The sequence below is a fragment of the Phaseolus vulgaris genome, chromosome 11 (assembly GCF_051622355.1).
Source record: "Phaseolus vulgaris cultivar YP4 chromosome 11, ASM5162235v1, whole genome shotgun sequence".
Lineage (NCBI taxonomy): Eukaryota > Viridiplantae > Streptophyta > Magnoliopsida > Fabales > Fabaceae > Phaseolus > Phaseolus vulgaris.
This window is the reverse complement of record NC_143508.1, coordinates 31,679,647-31,698,028: the sequence shown is the minus strand read 5'-3', so window position 1 is coordinate 31,698,028 and position 18,382 is coordinate 31,679,647. Positions and strand designations below refer to the sequence as shown.

Below are 18,382 nucleotides of genomic sequence, written 5' to 3'. Positions count from 1 at the left end.
TCCCTATAACCACAGTTGCATCAGAATTTGCATTTAGCATTGATTCTCGAATTCTTAACAAGTATAGGAATCGACTTTTGCTTGAAAACGTGGAAGCATTTATCTTATTTTTATTGTATTATTTTTATGGAAAATTAATTAATTCATTGTCATTGTTTTAATGTATGCAGATGACGGGGATGATTATAATTATGAAAAAATAGATGAAAGTTCTTCTAAGGCGGCATCCAATGTTATTGAAATGGAAGAATATCAATAATGTTTATGTTTAATGTTTTTGAATTAATGTTTATGTTTATGTTTAATGTTTTGGAATTAGGTATTTTTAATGTTTTGGAAGTGGAAGAATATTGATATTTGATTTTTATCTTAATATTTTTAATGTTTTGATTTTTGACTATGTTTGAAATGGAAGAAAAAAAAATTATGTTTGATAATAACAAATATATAGGTTCAATTTGACAATTTTTCAAGAGCAAAATGTAAAAAAAAAAAAAAAAAAAAAAACATAAACGCGGGCTGACCCGCAAATGCGCAGGCCAACTCTTATGTGAGGCTGGATAGAAATTCTAGCCCGCGATAACTTTGCAGAGGGGGGCCATCCCGGTCCGCATTTTGCGGGCCAAGTGCGGGGCGGGCTGGCTCGCTTTGCCACCCCTACTCATGGCCCTCGACGAAGACCACTTGTTTCACGACACCATGAAGCAAATTGGGCAGACCTTTGCAATGGGTTTCTTGGCTGTTTCTAAAGCACGAAGTAAAAAATCTACTGAAGATCAAAGGGTCGTGGAGCTTCAAAGGGAAGTAAAAAACCTACGAGCCGAGATCAACAACTTGAACGACCATGCCCAACCTGAAGCCACACACCTTACTAATCTTCAAGAAGAAACCAAGCGACTTCTAGCTGAGAAGGTTCAAGAAGCTACGAGCTTAGTAGAAGAAAAGGACAAACTCTTATCCAAAATTGAAGAGTTGGAGAATGAGGTAACCCGCCAAGGGGAGGACCTCACCAAGGCTTGGGAATCTTTCAAGCAAGATACTACCCAATCCTACCTTGTAGAATTCGAGGCAACCATCGAACAAGCATCAGTGCTCCATTCCGATCTAGACTACGCAGAACTCGGCCCGGGTAAAACTGTGGTCGATGGCCAACTAAGGGATGATTAACTTAAATATTTTATGGTCTGTAATATGCTAAACTCTCTTACCATAGGAACAGTTTGAACACTTTATGATTTTATGTTACTAGTACCTTTGCTTTTTCTCATTTTACGTCATTGACTTGCTTTGTCATGTATAGTTATTTTGATACCTTTACAAATGCGTTATGTACTCCTTAACTTATCTTAACACACATCATATAGTGAGGTTTTGCTAGCTTGAGTATGAAAATAACAACTTTCTTGCCTTATTGCAAATTCCTTTACACAACTACTAACAATACACACGCAAATACCTTATTACTCATACTAATTCATCTCTACATCCTGAGCATGAAGTAATAAGTATAACGAAAATCTAACTTAGGCGAGGCTAAGCATGAAAAGGCAGCAATGAATTTTTATTTCTAGTTACTCCTTGTGTTAATCCTTTAGCGAGTTGTCTTATATGCTATTAAGAGGATAGGTTTCTAAAGACCAATTGTAATATCAATCATAAATTGAAAAGGAAGCAATGAAGATCAAGGTTAAAAAGAGAAAAGAAAACAAGTAGAAATTAGAGAAGAATCCATAACCAGTTCTATCCTTCACATTGAAATTTTTCAGTAGGGAAGCAACATGGCTGAAGAACAACCACCACAGCCTAAAAGAACACTTGAAGATGAAACCTACATTCTTCAATCTATTAAGTATCCATCAATTTACAGCAATGGACCATGAGGATAACGAGGATCCATATACACATTTGTCTACATTCTATGAATTGGTTAGAACAATAGACTTTAAATCAAGTAATATATGGAAATAAAAAATAATAATAAAATATTCACAATATTTAAGAATTCGTACTTTAAAATTAAAAATCATTCATATCAATTCTTCGCATACAAAATTATTAAGAGAGTCTTCTAAATATCGATTCCTTGCATATTTATAAAACCTCTTTATCATTACAATAGATGTTATAAAGCAATTAACATTTCAAATATATTCCTAGCATTTAAATATGTTAAGCATTATCATTTAGGTCAGATGCTTAAAAGTCCTTTCAAGTCAAATCTAAGGATCAAAATCATGAATACTTTCAAGCTTTGAGAATAAAATTATATAATACCAATCATCAATCAAGAACTAAATATTATAAATCAATATCACCTCAATACATAAGAGTTTGAATAGATTAAGGAAGAATTAGTCATTCATGTTGGCTATTACAAACATGCAAAACAAGAAAAGAAGATTCAGGGTGTTTCTCCTTGATGGATGCCTCCTATAGGATTTTCTATCTCTTAATATCCTCCAATTGATGTCTAAGGTCACTGGTGCAGAAAAGCAAAACGAGTGCGACTATTTTACATTTATAAGGGCGGCTATATAACCGCATTTAATGAGTACGCATTTGTAAATGGAAGAGATAAGAAGGCGGCTATATATATAGCCGCATTCGTAACTTTGATTTATAAATGCGGCTATTTACATAGCCGCATTTATAAATCGAATTTACGAGAGGCATTTATGGTTTCTTTTCTTTTTCGCTGTTGATTGGGTTTCTAATCAAAGTTCTCAACTTTGATCTTTTCCGAAGAATATGGTTATTATTTTAGCATTTCTTTTGATCTCTTGGTGCATATTATACATCTTCGTATTTCATCTCAACGGAAGTCCAAAAAAGACAAATAAAAATTCTCCATGTGAATGAACAATAGGTGGAGACTTTTATGTTGGTCATTCTTTAATACGGTGGGGTTTCACACGTCCATTCAACTCTATCCTTGATAGAGGCACTGAAGACAACACCATGTGATATCACATATGCCTATGCCCTCTATCCTTTAACACTATTCCTCTCAGGGATTTGGGTTTTCCTTCCCACAATCTTAAAAACTATATATACACTATCCCTTGTCTTCTCAAACAACACATGTCATTGCAACCCTCAAGCTTCAACACTTGGATTCCTTCCTTCAAGATTTGAGATTCTTCTACTTCATTCAATCAAGCACAAAAAATGGGTTTCCGATTACCTGCTATTCGACGAGCCTCATTCACAGCTAGCCAAGCAGCTTCAAAATCTTCAGAAGTCCCAAAGGGCTATCTTGCAGTGTATGTTGGAGAGAAACAAAAGCGGTTTGTGATTCCCATATCATACTTGAACCAACCTTCATTTCAAGGCTTGTTGAGTCAGGCTGAAGATGAATTTGGATATGATCATCCCATGGGTGGCCTCACAATTCCTTGCACCGAAGACGTCTTCCAACGTATAACTTCTTTCTTGAATTGACAATATATCTCACTCTTGAAGACTGACATAGATTAGTGAAGAAATTTTGTACAATAGGCATCTCCTCAGCTTGTATACCTTTTTCCCTTTCTCGAGAAATAGGGAAAACAACAGAATGAAAAAATCAAATTCTATAATTCTTTTGTTTATATGCCATGAATTCAATCAACATGTAAACATCTCCTTTTCTATGGACAAACATTTGGAATCAGAACTTCATATTTCGTATAGCTTATATTTACTTGGTTGATTAACAATACTATGCCAATGATACATACACCGCTATGCATAATTGAACTGAGTAAAAATTCTTTCACACGGAATTCAATTGCCGCTCTCTTTCTGGATCTCTTCATTACTACTTTCTATTTAGCTTCCTTGTGTTGTGGTTATGATATGTATAAATCTTTAAGTCATAACTGTGACTCTTTTCCATTGGATAAATTGATTAATAACAAGGGGAAGAAGTGCGAAATGTGACTTTGAATGATCTGCAAATTTTGCTGATGGAGATACAAATAGATTAGAAGGGACAGATTTGTACATATGGCTTTTTTTGTTTTATTATATACTTACAACAGCTTCATTACAAAATTTAACTTGATACGTATATACCAGCGTGAGTCACAATTGTGATACAAATGAAGAAACCCTTTTGTTCCAAGGACTCTTGTTTTATTGGTTTGATAACTTTAAACCTATGCTTCTTGCATTGTAAGAACATAGTTCCTAAAGACATACACTAAGACATAGCATTCATGAATGATATAAGAGAAAGCTTTCGTAACTGGAGTAGGCCACCTCTATTATTCATAAAAGAAGAAATGTTGATGTAAAGCACAATTTTATTTTTCACCTGCTTTAACAATGACTACCTCGTGCTTTGAATTTGTTTTCTTCATAAAGTTCACAAAATGATGATGTGTATATTTCTTGATAAAATTTACTTTCTTGTACATGAATTTTTTCTTATCAGTATAAAGTCTTGCTTTTAAACAGAACTGAAGCATGGTCATACAGATTGAAGTGCAGATTTAAACTAAAAATGAAACTACAGGAGCCGCTTGAGTTGTTGAATTCAATTTAATTAAAAAAATTATATACAAAGATTTTGTAATTCGGTTTCTCTCCCTCTTTTGCAAGAAAGGGAGATGTTTAGAAGCTCAGAAGATCGTATTGTGCAAAATGCCTCTACTAATCTATGTTAGTCTCCTAAAGTGTGAGATTTAAGGTGAATTCAAGCATGAAGTTATACGTTGGAAGACATCTTCGGTGCAAGGAATTGTGAGGCCACCCATTGGATGATCATATCCAAACTCTTCCTCAGCTTGACTCAACAACTCCTGGAATGAAGGTTGGTTCAAGTATGATACGGGAATCACAAACCGCTTCATTTTCTCTCCAACATAGACTGAAAGATGGCCCTTTTGTGCATCCACTGCTTTAGAAGATGCTTGATTTGCTGCGAATAAGGCCTTTCTGATAACAGGTAAACGAAAACCCATTGTTGTATTGATTTCAGAAGATAACGGATTTAAGAGAAGTCTTGGGAAATTTGAATGCTTTCGGATGTGAATGATTTGTATTGATCCTAAATGCTTGAATAAGTGAATATATATACAGATAAAAGATTATGCAAAAAGTATGAATTGGTTACTTGAATTATTGGTGAAGGAGGGAAATAAAATAGGACTCATGGGACCAAATGAGAGACATGGCATGTGGTGTTGTCTTTGATGACTTTTCTTAATAATCAACGTATCATGTTAGCATGTACATAGTAGAAATGACCCACCTTTTGGATCTACGAAAAAGAAGTGTAATTTGATCTTATCGACACTAGCTTATTCAGGGTGGTGGGTTATTCAAATATCATGCTGTGTTTCTTAGAATTTAATGTACATCAAATGTGATTCATAATGCCTTGTGATATGGACAATTATTCAGCGTTGGTTCTCTTATTATCACAGTGGAGCTATGAGGTATAGGACAGAGCCAAACCTTACATATAATGTTCACAGTTGGCCATGAGATGACTCAAGAAAACAATATCACATGGTATTGCCGCAGAAGTCGTTTTCAGGGATTAGGAAACTGAGTGGGAGTGCATTGCGATAATGATCGTCAAATTATCCACCTTGTTAGAAATTCTGTTTTTTTAACTGTTTGTTATTCTGTTTTAATTCTGTTTTAATTGTTGATTTAATATTTCTAGGTAACTGCTCATAAAATTAGTTAAGAGTTTGTTACTGCAGTTACTATAAATGTAATTGTTAGCAAAGATAATCTCTGAAATATTCTAAAAAACCAACACACCTGATAACCTCATGTTTGACATTTCCATTCAAAACTACATATCTCTTGGATGTATCATCAAATAGTATCACAGTGACAGACAGCAACTACTAAACCTTAATCAGACAACACCATGTGCCCTTGTCTTTCAATTGGTCCAATTACTCCTATTGCGTAACCCTCCTTCAATAATTCATGCAGCCAATGGGGTCTTATCTATTCATTTCTCTATATATTCATGGCTAATTTATAGGATCAACACAGATCATTCACATCCTAGAGCATTCAAAACTCGAGCTTATTCTCATCCCAAATCAACACAATGGGGTTTCGTTTACATGCTATCCGAAAGGCATTATTTGCAACAAATCAAGAATCTTCAAAAGCAGGGAATGTGCCAAAGGGCTATCTTGCAGTCTATGTAGGAGAGAAAATGAAGCGGTTTGTAGTCCCCTTATCATACTTGAATCAACCTTCATTTCAGGACTTGTTGAATGAAGCTGTTGAAGAGTTCGGATATGAACATCCCATTATTGGTGGTCTCTCAACTCCTTGCAGTGAAGATGTCTTTCGACGTATAACGTGTTGCTTCAATTGACAAATAGTAGTATACTTTTGGACACTGACATAGATTAATGAAGACATTTTGTAACATAGACGTCTTCTCAACTTGTAGAGATCTCCCTTTCTTGAGGAAGAGAGGGGAAAGACCATTCAAATGACAAATTCATATTTCTTAGAGCATTTCTTTGTGTGGTTAAACCGCACTCTGTCAATACTATATATACACAAACCTTCCTTCTGTGTCATTGTAATGATTTACAATTGTTTCATACAATTCAATTTTCTCTCTCTCTAACACCTGTGCCTTCCTACTTTTCTCTTTGATTCATTTATGGTCCTCATGCCTTTTAGCTTAAATGTATGCGTGGCTCACTCAGGATGACATGTATATAATTTTATTAGATTTTGATATGCATTGGCAATATGCATGGAGATGAAACAATAAAAGTGTCAAAGCTGGATTTTTATAATTCCAAAAATTTCCGATACACGCAAGGCATTCCTTTGAAAACTACTCTGTCATCGTTTGCCATGTCAGTGCCTCTACGTTATCACTCTTAGACAAATAATTTGTCCAGATACATACAAAACTTCTTCAGAGGTACACTGTGCTCTTAGAGCTTGAGTTGAAAACAAGCACATTAATTAGTTTAACATTCAAAGTTATCTTTACTATAAATACCACAACACAATATATTTTTCATACATTTCACTAGCCAACCTCAAGCATTTGTTCCCATAATTGTCACACTACAGTACCCATCATGGTTACCAAAATTCATTTGTGTCATATTTCACTTGCAATGCTTTTCTGCATGGCGTTCTGCGCTTTACAAGTCACATCTCGCACTCTGCAAGATGCCTCCATCTATGAGAGGCATGAGGAATGGATGGCTCGTTATTCCAGAGTCTACAAGGACCCTCAAGAAAAGGAAAAGCGTTTCAAGATATTCAAGCAAAATATGAATTACATTGAAGCCTTCAACAATGCAGCCAATAAACCTTACAAGCTAGCCATTAATCAATTTGCAGACCTCACCAACGAGGAGTTCATAGCACCAAGAAATAGATTCAAGGGGCACATGTGTTCCTCAATCATAAAGACAACCACTTTTAAGTACGAAAATGTGACATCAGTACCATCCACAGTGGATTGGAGGCAAAAGGGTGCGGTAACACCGGTCAAGGACCAAGGCCAATGTGGTAAGTCCTGGATAATTCATTTCCCAAGTCAAGTCAAATTACATTGAATCATTACTATGTAACTATTAATTTACTTTGCATTGTAGGTTGTTGCTGGGCGTTTTCTGCTGTTGCATCGGCAGAAGGAATTCATCAACTCACCACTGGAAAATTGATTTCTTTGTCTGAACAAGAACTTGTTGATTGTGACACAAAGGGTGTGGACCAAGGTTGTGAAGGTGGTCTTATGGATGATGCTTTCAAATTCATCATCCAAAATAACGGACTCAATACTGAAGCCAATTACCCTTTCAAGGGCATTGATGGAACCTGCAATGCAAAGGCGGCATCTAGTCATGCAGCTACCATTCGAGGCTACGAGGATGTCCCAGCCAACAATGAGAAGGCACTGCAAAAAGCTGTAACCAATCAACCAGTTTCTGTAGCAATTGATGCTAGTGGCTCTGACTTTCAATTTTACAAGAGTGGTGTCTTCACTGGTTCATGTGGAACAGAGTTGGATCACGGTGTCACTGCAGTGGGATATGGCGTCAGCGATGATGGAACTGAGTATTGGTTGGTTAAGAACTCATGGGGAACTGAGTGGGGTGAAGAAGGCTACATTAGGATGCAAAGGGGTGTAGATTCTGAAGAAGGACTGTGTGGCATAGCCATGCAAGCATCGTACCCCACTGCATAATTATAAAATTTAGACCCTGTTAAGCTATTTTCAATTCTAGGTATCTTTTTCACCATTGATTTCTGCTGTTGGTCCTGTATGTTATTAATCAATTTATCCAATGAAAAAGGAGTCATGGTTATGACTTAAAAGATTGATACAATACAAACTAAATTATCGTAACCACGACACAAGGAAGCTAAATACAAAAGTAGTAATGAAAATTTGTTATCCATAAAGCAAAAAGTGCAGACTGAAACTAAAATAGAAAATACGGAGGAGCTGCTTTAGTGATTGAATTCATGCCATATAAACAAAAGAATTATACAATTTGATTTTGTCATTCTGTTTCTTTTCCCACTTTCTCAAGAAAGGGAAAAAACTTTACAAGATGAGGAGATGCCTATTGTACAAAATTTCTCCACTAATCTATGTCAGTCTTCAAGAGTGAAATATATTGTCAATTTAAGAAAGAAGTTATACGTTGGAAGACGTCTTCGGTGCAAGGAATTGTGAGGCCACCCATGGGATGATCATATCCAAATTCATCTTCAGCCTGACTCAACAAGCCTTGAAATGAAGGTTGGTTCAAGTATGATATGGGAATCACAAACCGCTTTTGTTTCTCTCCAACATACACTGCAAGATAGCCCTTTGGGACTTCTGAAGATTTTGAAGCTGCTTGGCTAGCTGTGAATGATGCTCGTCGAATAGCAGGTAATCGAAAACCCATTGTTGTGCTTGATTGAATGAAGTAGAAGAATCCCAAATCTTAAAAGAAGGAATCCAAGTGTTGAAGCTTGAGGTTTGCAATGGCATGTGTTGTTTGTGAAGACAAAGGGATAGTGTATATATAGTTTTTACGATTGTGTGGGAAGGAAACCCAAATCCCTGAAAAGAATAGTGTTAAAGGATAGAGGGCATACGCATGAGATATCACATGGTGTTGTCATCCGTGCCTCTATCAAGGATAGAGTTGAATGGACGTGTGAAACCCCACCTCATTAAACAGTGACTAACATAAAGTCTCCACTTGTAACAAAACTGAATCCTAACTGTGGTTCATTCATTAGTCGGTATTCCATAATTTTATAGACATGCTGTAAACATGTTTTCTCACTATGTTTTATAGCAGCTGGAATATATTTTGTTGGTGATGAATTATAAAGCAAGGGATACCTAAATATCATAGATCATTATATATGTTTCTATGGTTACATTTGTAGTTTCTACAATGTTGTAGGTCATGAAGGTTTTTATTAGGAAGACTACAGGAGTGGAGGAAAGTGAATCAAGAGATTATTTTCATACAAAAGAATAAGCCGCCAACGAAAGATTTTGGAGTAAGACTTGATGTGGTTGAGTTTAAATCCTTATCTCAGGAAGACAATCTGAGCCTATTAGCGGAGCTCTCCGAGAAAGAAGTAAGGGACGCGGTGTGGCAATGTGAAGGTTCAAAGAGTCTTGGACCTAATGGATTCAACTTCAACTTCATCAAGAAAAGTTGGTAGTTTCTAAAAGAAGATCTTATGGCAGCTATGGCTCATGAAACAGGTTCTATCCCGAAGGGGTGCAATGCTTCTTTCATAACTTTAGTTCCTAAAGTTAGGGACTCTGTAAGGCTTGAGCAGTATCTTCCTATATCGCTAGTAGGTGCTATGTACAAAATCATCTCTAAGGTGCTGGCTGGCAAAGTAAAGAATGTCCTACCCTCAATTATTGATGAAAGTCAATCGAGTTTTATAAAGGACAAAGGGATTCTTGATAGCGTGTTTATGGCTAATGAAGCGGTAGAGGATCTAAGGAGGCGTGGGAGAAGTGGTTTGTGTCTGAAGGTGGATTTTGAGAAAGCTTATGACTCAGTCAGATGGGTTTTCTTTTATGATATGCTACAAAGGATGGGGTTTCACAGTAAGTGGATTAGTTGGATCAGAGGATGTGTGGAAAGTGCCATAGTATTTGTGTGCTTGTTAATGGGAGCCCTACGGAGGAATTTAAACCATCTAGAGGACTGAGGCAGGGTGACCCTCTAGCTCCTTTCCTCTTCATAGTAGCAGCAGAAGGCTTGGCCGACTTAGTAAGGCAAGCTGTTAAGGCTAGTCTACTCTCTGGCATTAAGATCGGTCGAAAGGAGGTTGAGTTGTGCATCCTTCAGTTTGCATATGACACTGTGTTTTTCTGTGAGGACTCCTACACCAATGTGGTGACTCTGAATCCTTAGGGGGTTTGAGTTAGCATCAGGCTTGAAGATTAACTTCCACAAGTCAAAACTAATAGGCATCAATGTCCCTAGAAATACTCTTGTTTGCTACACAAAGACCTTGAACTGTGCTCAGATGGGAATACTGTTTAAACATCTGGGGCTTGAAGTGGGAGGAAATCCAAGGAAGAAAAAGTTCTTGGAGCCGGTGCTAAACAATTTAAAATCAAGGCCCAATGTGTGGAAAGGGAGATTCTTATCCATGGAAGGGAGAATTTGTCTAATCAAATATGTCCTTACTTCTGTTCCGCTTTACTACCTATCCCTGTTCAGAGTGTCGGATACGGTTTGTAAAAGCATCACTAGTATCCAAAGGAGGTTTCTATGGGGTTGGGGGAAGGAGAACAAGTCAATCTCTTGAGTAAGCTGGAAAGTTTTGTATAAACCAAGAGAGGAGGGTGGTCTGGGTTTGAAAGACATCCGAAAGTTTAATTCTTCCCTCCTGGCTAAATGGAGATGGCGTTATATATCGGATGAGAAAGGGAGGTGGAAGGATATGTTGGTTGTGAAGTATGGCTCGGACTACAACATTAACAAACACCAGTGAAACTACAATCCTGGTGGTGGAGAGACTTACTTAAAGTCTGTAGGGAGGGTGGAGGAGATGGATGGTTTCTTAATGAAATTGGGTGGAAATTAGGACGTGGAGACAAAGTAAAGTTCTGGGAGGATGTGTGGGTTGGAAATTCTAATCTCAAAACAATGTTCCCAAGATTGTGTTTCTTTGTCTTTAAATCAGGGGCATAAGGTGGAAGAGGTAGGTGAGTGGGAAGATTCGGTTTGGCGATAGTGTTTAAGGTGGAGGCGTGCAAGATTTGAGTGGGAATCCTTGCTGGAAGCAGAGCTTGTAATACACATGTTCTTGCCGGTTGACTCGGTCGCCGGTAGACTTCTGCAAGCGAGCTCGGACTTCATCTGCCTCGTGGTGGAACTCGTGCTTTCCTTAATGTTTGGATGTTGTTCCTGTTGAGACAGAGGGCGCCCTAACGACCGATCGCACTTCGACGATCAAGTCATTACAGGGCTTATAAGAAACAAGAAGTATCTAATATAATGCTTAGTAAAGTGTTAGCCATGCGTTAGAAACAGCGTACCTTCTCCTAGGGTTTCAGCCCCTTTTTATAACCGCACATGTAGCAGTTGCACTTGAGATAAACAAATATTAACTGACAATAAGCACATTATCTTATATCTCTAACAGAAAACCACCTGCCACATGCACCAATAACCTTTAGGTGCTAAATTGCAGGCCACATTCGGTTATATTTATCATAAATCTTTATAAAATATCTCTTTATATTTTATCATATATCTTTATAAAATATCTCTTTATATTTTATCTTTAAACACATGCACCTTGAATTTAAATCATTGCACAACATTAGAAAACTAGGCACATTAACCAAACAGGCCCAACACCGCTAGCTTAACTCTTAGTCCATGGCCGAGATGACCTCTGCCCTACCCGAGAACCGAGTAGTAGCCGGTCCAAGACCGAGGACCGAGTTCCTGTCCAGTACACAAGGCCCTAGTCTCAAGCTGAACTTGTTTCAGTGAAGAGACTAAGTTGCTCTGCGCCTGTCTCAATGCCTCAAACCACAACGGTGGCGAGCGGTGACTTGAGAGTCGCTATGTACCTGTTCGGGTGCTCGAGCCACAGCGGTGGAGAGCTGTGACATGAGAGTCGCTATGTGCCTGTTCGGGTGCTCGAGCCACACCGGTGGCGAGCTGTGACTTGAGAGTCCATGTACCTGATCGAAGGCTTCAACCACAACGATGGCGAGCTGCGATCAGGGTGCCCATGTCCAGATTGTCTTTGAGCCAAGGGTCAGCGCACCTAAGTCTCAATGTACCTGTTCGAAGGCTCGAACCACAACGGTGGCGAGCTGCGACTTGAGAGTCGCTATGTACCTATTCGGGTGCTCGAGCCACAAAGGTGGCGAGCTGCGATCAGGGGTGCCCATATCCTGATTGTCTCTAAGCCAAGGGTCAGCGTACCTGTTCCGCGATGTCCCTATTAGAGGAATGGTTCCAATGGCTTGACTTTTCGCCGATAGGCTTCGTCGTCCAACACTTCTATGACCCTGCATGGTATAAAAGTTTGATGTTGTACTGCCCTTTACCGTCGAGCTATTGTGGGACATAATCATTTGTCATTCTCGACACACGAGTTCTGGAAAATTTGTGATAGTTAATCTTTGTTGCATGTTGTAGATCGTGAACTAGTACACCAGGTAAGTTCCTAGGAAAGAGAGGTGGGTCACCAATGGACGTGCTTAAATACCAAGTCTTTCCTCTAGACATGTACTTTTTCACTACTATGCTCTATAACTAGTAACAAGAATAACTTCTCTACTGTGAGAGATCATGATTATGATAACACTATCACAACAGTTTTAAATGATAACTAATCTTTCTGGTTATCTTCAGAGTAACATGATAACAAATTCTTAAATATACGTTATTTCCATGATAATATGATAACATATTTAAACAATAATAATTATATATTTCATCTTCAGAATAACATGATAACATATTCTTAAATATCCGTTATTTTCATGATAATATGATAACATATTTAAACAATAATAATTATATCTTTAATCTTCAGACTAATATCACAACAGATTAAAAGATAATAATCATTTATCTTTGGAATAACATCACAATAGATAAAAATATAATATCAAAACAGATAAAATATAATATCACAACAAATAAAATATATTTTTCATCTTCTATCTTCAGAATAATATCACAACAGATAAAATATTCCTTTATGTTACCTTTTCTGGGCTAACCAACACCTGAGCCGAGCTCACGACTTACCTCTCGTGCCCAAACACCGAGATGACCTCCCCCAAACACTTGGGTCGAGATGACGTGCTCTCCTGCTTGGTACACATGCCCTTCTCTTACCTGCCACTAGGTAATCATTTACTCACGGGGCGCCTATACTCGAGTTGTTGTGCTGACACCGAGCTAGGTGAACTTACCTTTGTTGTGCTTAAGCAAATCAACAAACAAATCAATCCCACAGAACGCCTATGCTCGTACTTATACCGAGCTAGGTCGACTTATCATGTGCCAACTCAGATAAATCAACAAAGCTAAATGCATCATCTTCCAAAAACAATTTTATCACACATTGTTCAAAAAGAAAGCATTAAGCAAGAATATCTTAGCTGAAATACAACTTGAGGTTTGCCACATTCCACGCTCGAGGAATGGCCTTAATTGGTGATAAGTGTCTAAATTCAGTAATATTTCATATTAAAATATAGGCACTTATGAGAATTTATTGCTAATTTATATAAAATAATTCCTAATTTATGAATTTATACCTTTTTACATTTTTATGAGCTTAATTTGAATAAGAGCATTTTATTCCCAAATTTGGTGTTAATTGTAGATTTTTAGGGACGATTGAAAATTTGGAGTAAAGGAGAATAATTGAGCTAAAAAGAGAAAGCTGGAAGGTGTCAGAATGGAAAAAGATGCAAAGAAAGATTGAGCTTTTATATGTTTTATCACTTAAGGTTCAACCCTAGTGTGCCAGATTGAGAGGAAAACACCATAGAGTGAATTGTAACCCAATAGGGAGAATGGAAGGTGCAAGAAGTATGCGTGGCTAATTCTACCCTTTGGGATTGAGAGTAATTTGCTCGAACTCTTATGTATTAAGGTGATATCTTATATATTAATATTCAGTTCTTAGTTCTTGATTGATTATTGGTATTGTTGTTTTACTTTTAACCTTCCGTGACAAATTGAGAATCCTAAATCTGACCGAGAGGTAGTTTTAGGGTTTGGACCTAAACAACAATACTTAACATATTTGAGTATTAGGAATAGACTTGAAATGTTAATTGTTATTAAACATTTGAGCTTCGTTCTAAGTTGTTCTTATAATTATGCGAGGGAACGATAGTTAGGGGACATTCTTAAGGATTTTATATGCGAGAAATCGATATAAATGATTTTTATACGGGCATCAATTTCAATCAAAGAACTTAATATTGACATGCTAATCAAAATACATGAGAGTAAGAAAGATGAAACCTAATCCCTATTTTTCCAATTAAAGCAACTAATTCTTTGTTTGTTTTCTTATTAATCAGTGCCAATATAATCAACTCAAAACTCTTTTTATTGTTTTAGTGTTATATTTAGCGAATATTGTACTGCCTAATTCGCTGTTACTTCTGGAATCGATATCCGTCTTTAGGGACAATTATTACTTCTGACAAACGTGGTGCACTAAAAGTCATCAAGTTTTTAGCGCGTTGTCGGGAACAGGTTTAATTTGTTGAGTATAGTTTCCTAAATATTGTGAATATTTTAATTATTTTGATTTATTTTAATTTTGTGTTTATAGTTGTTACTTTTTTATTTTGTTTTAAACAGATTTGTTTTTATTTCATTTGATTTTATTTTCATTTTTGGATTTGTTGTTATTATTTTAATTCTTATTTTCATTTTATTTGTTTCTATTTATTTTCAGATTTATTTTGAGTTTTCTTTTGATTTTGTTTTTATTTTAGTTCTTTTTTAGGTTTAATTACGTAGTTTTATTTATTTGGTTTAATTATTTATCATTACTAATATTAGTTTTTATTTTTACGTAAATTTAGTTTACGTAGTATCTTTAAAGTAAGTTGTTTAGGATTATAATTTTCTATATTTATTTTTTTACTTATAGTATTTATTTGTTAGTTTAAGTTAGTTATTTTATTGTATTTTTAAGTTTTTATTTATTTTTGTTTTATATTTATTCATATTTTTTTGTTTTCTTTTATCTTGTTTTTATTTTTTATTTTACGTAAGTTATTATTTTATTTATATTTTTTATGAATATTTTTGTTATTTTTTTCCTAACTTCATTTTAGTGTTTTATTTTGTTTTTTATTTATTTTATTTTCCAGATTTTTTTTATTTTTTTATTTTTATCTTCAAATTTATTTTGAATTTATTTAATTTAATTTTTTTAATAGAAAAAAAAATACACTATTTTTTTTCTCCACTAATATGTTTTAGGAAGAAAGCAACATGGTAGAAGAACAAGCACCAAGGCATTTTTCTAGTATTGCAATACCTGCTACCGCCAAGGACTTGGAAATAAAACCCGCTTTTCTCACTCTCATCATTACCCATCAATTCAAAGCAATGAATCATGAGGATCCTGTTGAAACAAGTGTGATCAAAAGCTTTGAAGAATCCTAATCCTAGTGTTTGATGGAAGGCTGAAGTTGCTTGAAGTTGTTGATGTGTTTTAGAGTAGGATCTGTGTAGTTTATCTTTGTAATCCACTCTTTGTTGAATTTAAAGCTTAAGTGTTTTCACATCTTTTATGTTTAAAGTGTTTTTTAAACTAAGTGGAAAACAACATGTTGTTTTGTCGAAACAACCAATTGTTTTACACTTAGGTGTTTTTGAAAAGGTTGAAAACTGTTTTGGTTAGTTGACTTGTTGTCAAACCAAAACAATCGATTGTTTCATGAAATCAATCGATTGTTTGTTTGAAAATCTTAAACAGAATTTATTTTGTTAGTTAATTGTGCTTTAAATGATTTTCAAACTGAATACTCTCCTGTTTTAAATGCTTTGACAAATATTTGAAAGCTATAAATAGTTTGAAAAGAAAGAATTAGAAAACAGTGTCAAATCACTAGAAGAAGAATTAGAAAATTCAAAAACAGATGGCCATGTAACATATGGAGATAACAACAAAGGAAGAATTCTTGGAAGAGGCTCTATAGGAGATAAGAGTATCTTGATTATTCATGATGTCTTGTATGTAAAGGGACTAAAGCACAACTTGCTCAGCATTAGCCAACTATGTGACAAAGGCTATCAAGTAATCTTCAAGACAAACTCTTGTAAAATCTGCCTTCCTAACTCAAAAGAGGTAATGTTGATTGGTAAGAGAATAAAAAATGTCTATCTCTTGGAAATTTCTTCTCCTTGTTCTATAAATTGTCTTCTTTCTAAGCATGATGAATCTTGGTTATAGCATGGAATAATTGCTCACATTCACATGAATCACTTAAACAAATTAATCTCAAAAGATCTTGTGATTGGGTTGCCCAAGCTTAAGTTTGAGAACGACCACATATGTGAAGCTTGTCAAAAGGGGAAACAAGTTAAAAATTCTTTGAAAATTAAAAATTTTGTTTCATCTTTAAACCCCCTTGAGCTGCTCCATATGGATTTGTTTAGACCTTCAAGAACCATGAGTCTTGGTGGCAACTATTATGCTCTTGTTATTGTGGATGATTTCTCTAGGTACACATGGACTCTTCTTCTTAGAATCAAAGAGTGATGCCTTCTCTGCCTTCAAAAAGCTTGCTAGAAGGTTACAAAATACAAAAAACAACAACATTGCCTCTATTAGGAGTGATCATGGAGGGGAATTTCAAAATTTGAAATTCAGCAAATTCAGTGAGAAGATGGGGATCCTACACAACTTCTCTGCACCAAGAACTCCTCAACAAAATGGTGTGGTGGAAAGAAAGAACAGATCTCTTGAAGAGTTAGCAAGAACCACACTAAGTGAATCCTCCTTACCCAAGTATTTTTGGGTTGATGTTGTTAGCACCTCTTGCTATGTAATGAATAGAGTGCTAATAAGGCCAATCTTGAAGAAAACTCCCTATGAACTCTTCAATGGAAGGAAACCAAACATCAGTCACCTTAGAGTTTGATGAAAAACCTAGGAAAGTTTGATGAAAAAGTTGATCTTGGAATCTTTATTGGCTATTCCCTATATAGTCATGCATATAGGGTCTACAACAAGAGGCTCATGACTGTAGAAGAATATGTTCATGTAGTCTTTGATGAAGTTGATCGCAAAAGCATTCAAATCTCACAGAACAACATAGAAGAGGATAAGCAGAACATCAATCTGGAGAAGTTGGACTGTTGTGCAGGAAAACAACCGGTTGATTCATAAAAACAACCGATTAAAATTCTGCAGCAGAGTGAGTTACCTAAAGAAATGGAGAATACCCATAAATCTGTCAGTGGAGAACATCATTGGGCAGATAAAGGAGGGTGTTTCTACACGTAGCTCAATCTCAAACTTCTGCAGAAACACTGCTTTTGTCTCTCAAGTTGAACCAAAGTCTATTGAAGAAGCTCTCAAAGATGAAAAATGGGTGGAAGCTATGCATGAAGAGCTGAATCAGTTTGCTAGAAATGATGTATGGTTTCTGGTTCCTAAAACAGTTGAGATGAACATCATTGGATCTAAGTGGGTTTTCATAAACAAGCTTGATGAGGTTGGAGTAATTACAAGGAACAAGGCAAGGCTAGTTGCCAAAGGCTACAATCAAGAGGAAGGGATTGACTATGGAGAAACCTTTTCCCCTGTTGCAAAATTGGACGTTGTGAGGTTGCTGCTGGTTTTTGCTTGTATTAGTGGATTCAAACTCTTTCAAATGGATGTGAAGAGTGCTTTTCTCAATGGCTTCATCAATGAAGAAGTGTATGTTGAGCAACCACCGGGTTTTGAAGATCATCAACACCCTAATCATGTCTTTAAGCTGAAAAAGGCATTGTATGGGCTTAAGCAAGCTCCAAGGCATGGTATGAGAGGCTTAGCAATTTCCTTTTGTCACATGGTTATGAAAGAGGAAGGATTGACAAAACTCTCTTCATCAAGAAGTCAAATTCTGAAATTATCCTTGTGCAAATCTATGTTGATGACATCATCTTTGGTGCTACACAAGATAATTTCTGTGAAGAATTTGTGGCAGCTATGCAAGGTGAGTTTGAAATGTCTATGATGGGGGAACTTTCTTTCTTTCTTGGATTGCAGGTCAAGCAAACAAAGGATGAAATCTTTCTATGTCAATCAAAGTATTGCAAAGAAATTCTCAAGAAGTTTGAAATGGAAAGTTGCAAGGAAGAAAGCACACCTATACCTTCAAGCTGTTATATGGATGCAAATGCTGCTA

General features: G+C 36.1%; 4 protein-coding genes across 4 annotated transcripts; 2 read left to right on the top strand and 2 right to left on the bottom strand.

Annotated features, from left to right (window-relative positions):
- The first annotated feature begins 2,953 nt into the window (after positions 1–2,953).
- Positions 2,954–3,671, top strand: LOC150023177 (auxin-induced protein 6B-like). The gene has a single exon (XM_090297382.1). It carries the CDS (start codon positions 3,169–3,171, stop codon positions 3,439–3,441), a length of 273 nt encoding a protein of 90 aa, XP_090153508.1. The 5' UTR covers positions 2,954–3,168; the 3' UTR covers positions 3,442–3,671.
- Positions 3,672–4,505: 834 nt separating this feature from the next.
- LOC150023176 (auxin-induced protein 15A-like) lies at positions 4,506–5,044 on the bottom strand. Its single transcript, XM_090297385.1, has one exon. The coding sequence runs from the start codon at positions 4,944–4,946 to the stop codon at positions 4,668–4,670; it is 279 nt and encodes a 92-aa protein (XP_090153511.1). The 5' UTR covers positions 4,947–5,044; the 3' UTR covers positions 4,506–4,667.
- A 954-nt stretch (positions 5,045–5,998) lies between these two features.
- LOC150023175 (senescence-specific cysteine protease SAG39-like) lies at positions 5,999–8,319 on the top strand. Its single transcript, XM_090297380.1, has 2 exons — positions 5,999–7,503; positions 7,590–8,319. The coding sequence occupies exons 1-2, from the start codon at positions 7,065–7,067 to the stop codon at positions 8,180–8,182; spliced, it is 1,032 nt and encodes a 343-aa protein (XP_090153506.1). The 5' UTR covers positions 5,999–7,064; the 3' UTR covers positions 8,183–8,319.
- Positions 8,320–8,421: 102 nt separating this feature from the next.
- Positions 8,422–9,006, bottom strand: LOC150023174 (auxin-induced protein 6B-like). Its single transcript, XM_090297381.1, has one exon. It carries the CDS (start codon positions 8,892–8,894, stop codon positions 8,622–8,624), a length of 273 nt encoding a protein of 90 aa, XP_090153507.1. The 5' UTR covers positions 8,895–9,006; the 3' UTR covers positions 8,422–8,621.
- Between the last annotated feature and the right edge of the window lie 9,376 nt (positions 9,007–18,382).

Bases quoted from the DNA above. Each gene is read 5' to 3' on its own strand.
- LOC150023176 (XM_090297385.1), bottom strand. From the start codon at position 4,946: ATGGGTTTTCGTTTACCTGTTATCAGAAAGGCCTTATTCGCAGCAAAT.
- LOC150023177 (XM_090297382.1), top strand. From the start codon at position 3,169: ATGGGTTTCCGATTACCTGCTATTCGACGAGCCTCATTCACAGCTAGC.
- LOC150023174 (XM_090297381.1), bottom strand. From the start codon at position 8,894: ATGGGTTTTCGATTACCTGCTATTCGACGAGCATCATTCACAGCTAGC.
- LOC150023175 (XM_090297380.1), top strand. From the start codon at position 7,065: ATGGTTACCAAAATTCATTTGTGTCATATTTCACTTGCAATGCTTTTC. The intron at 7,504-7,589 runs GTAAGTCCTGGA...TTTGCATTGTAG, and splicing joins CAAGGACCAAGGCCAATGTG to GTTGTTGCTGGGCGTTTTCT.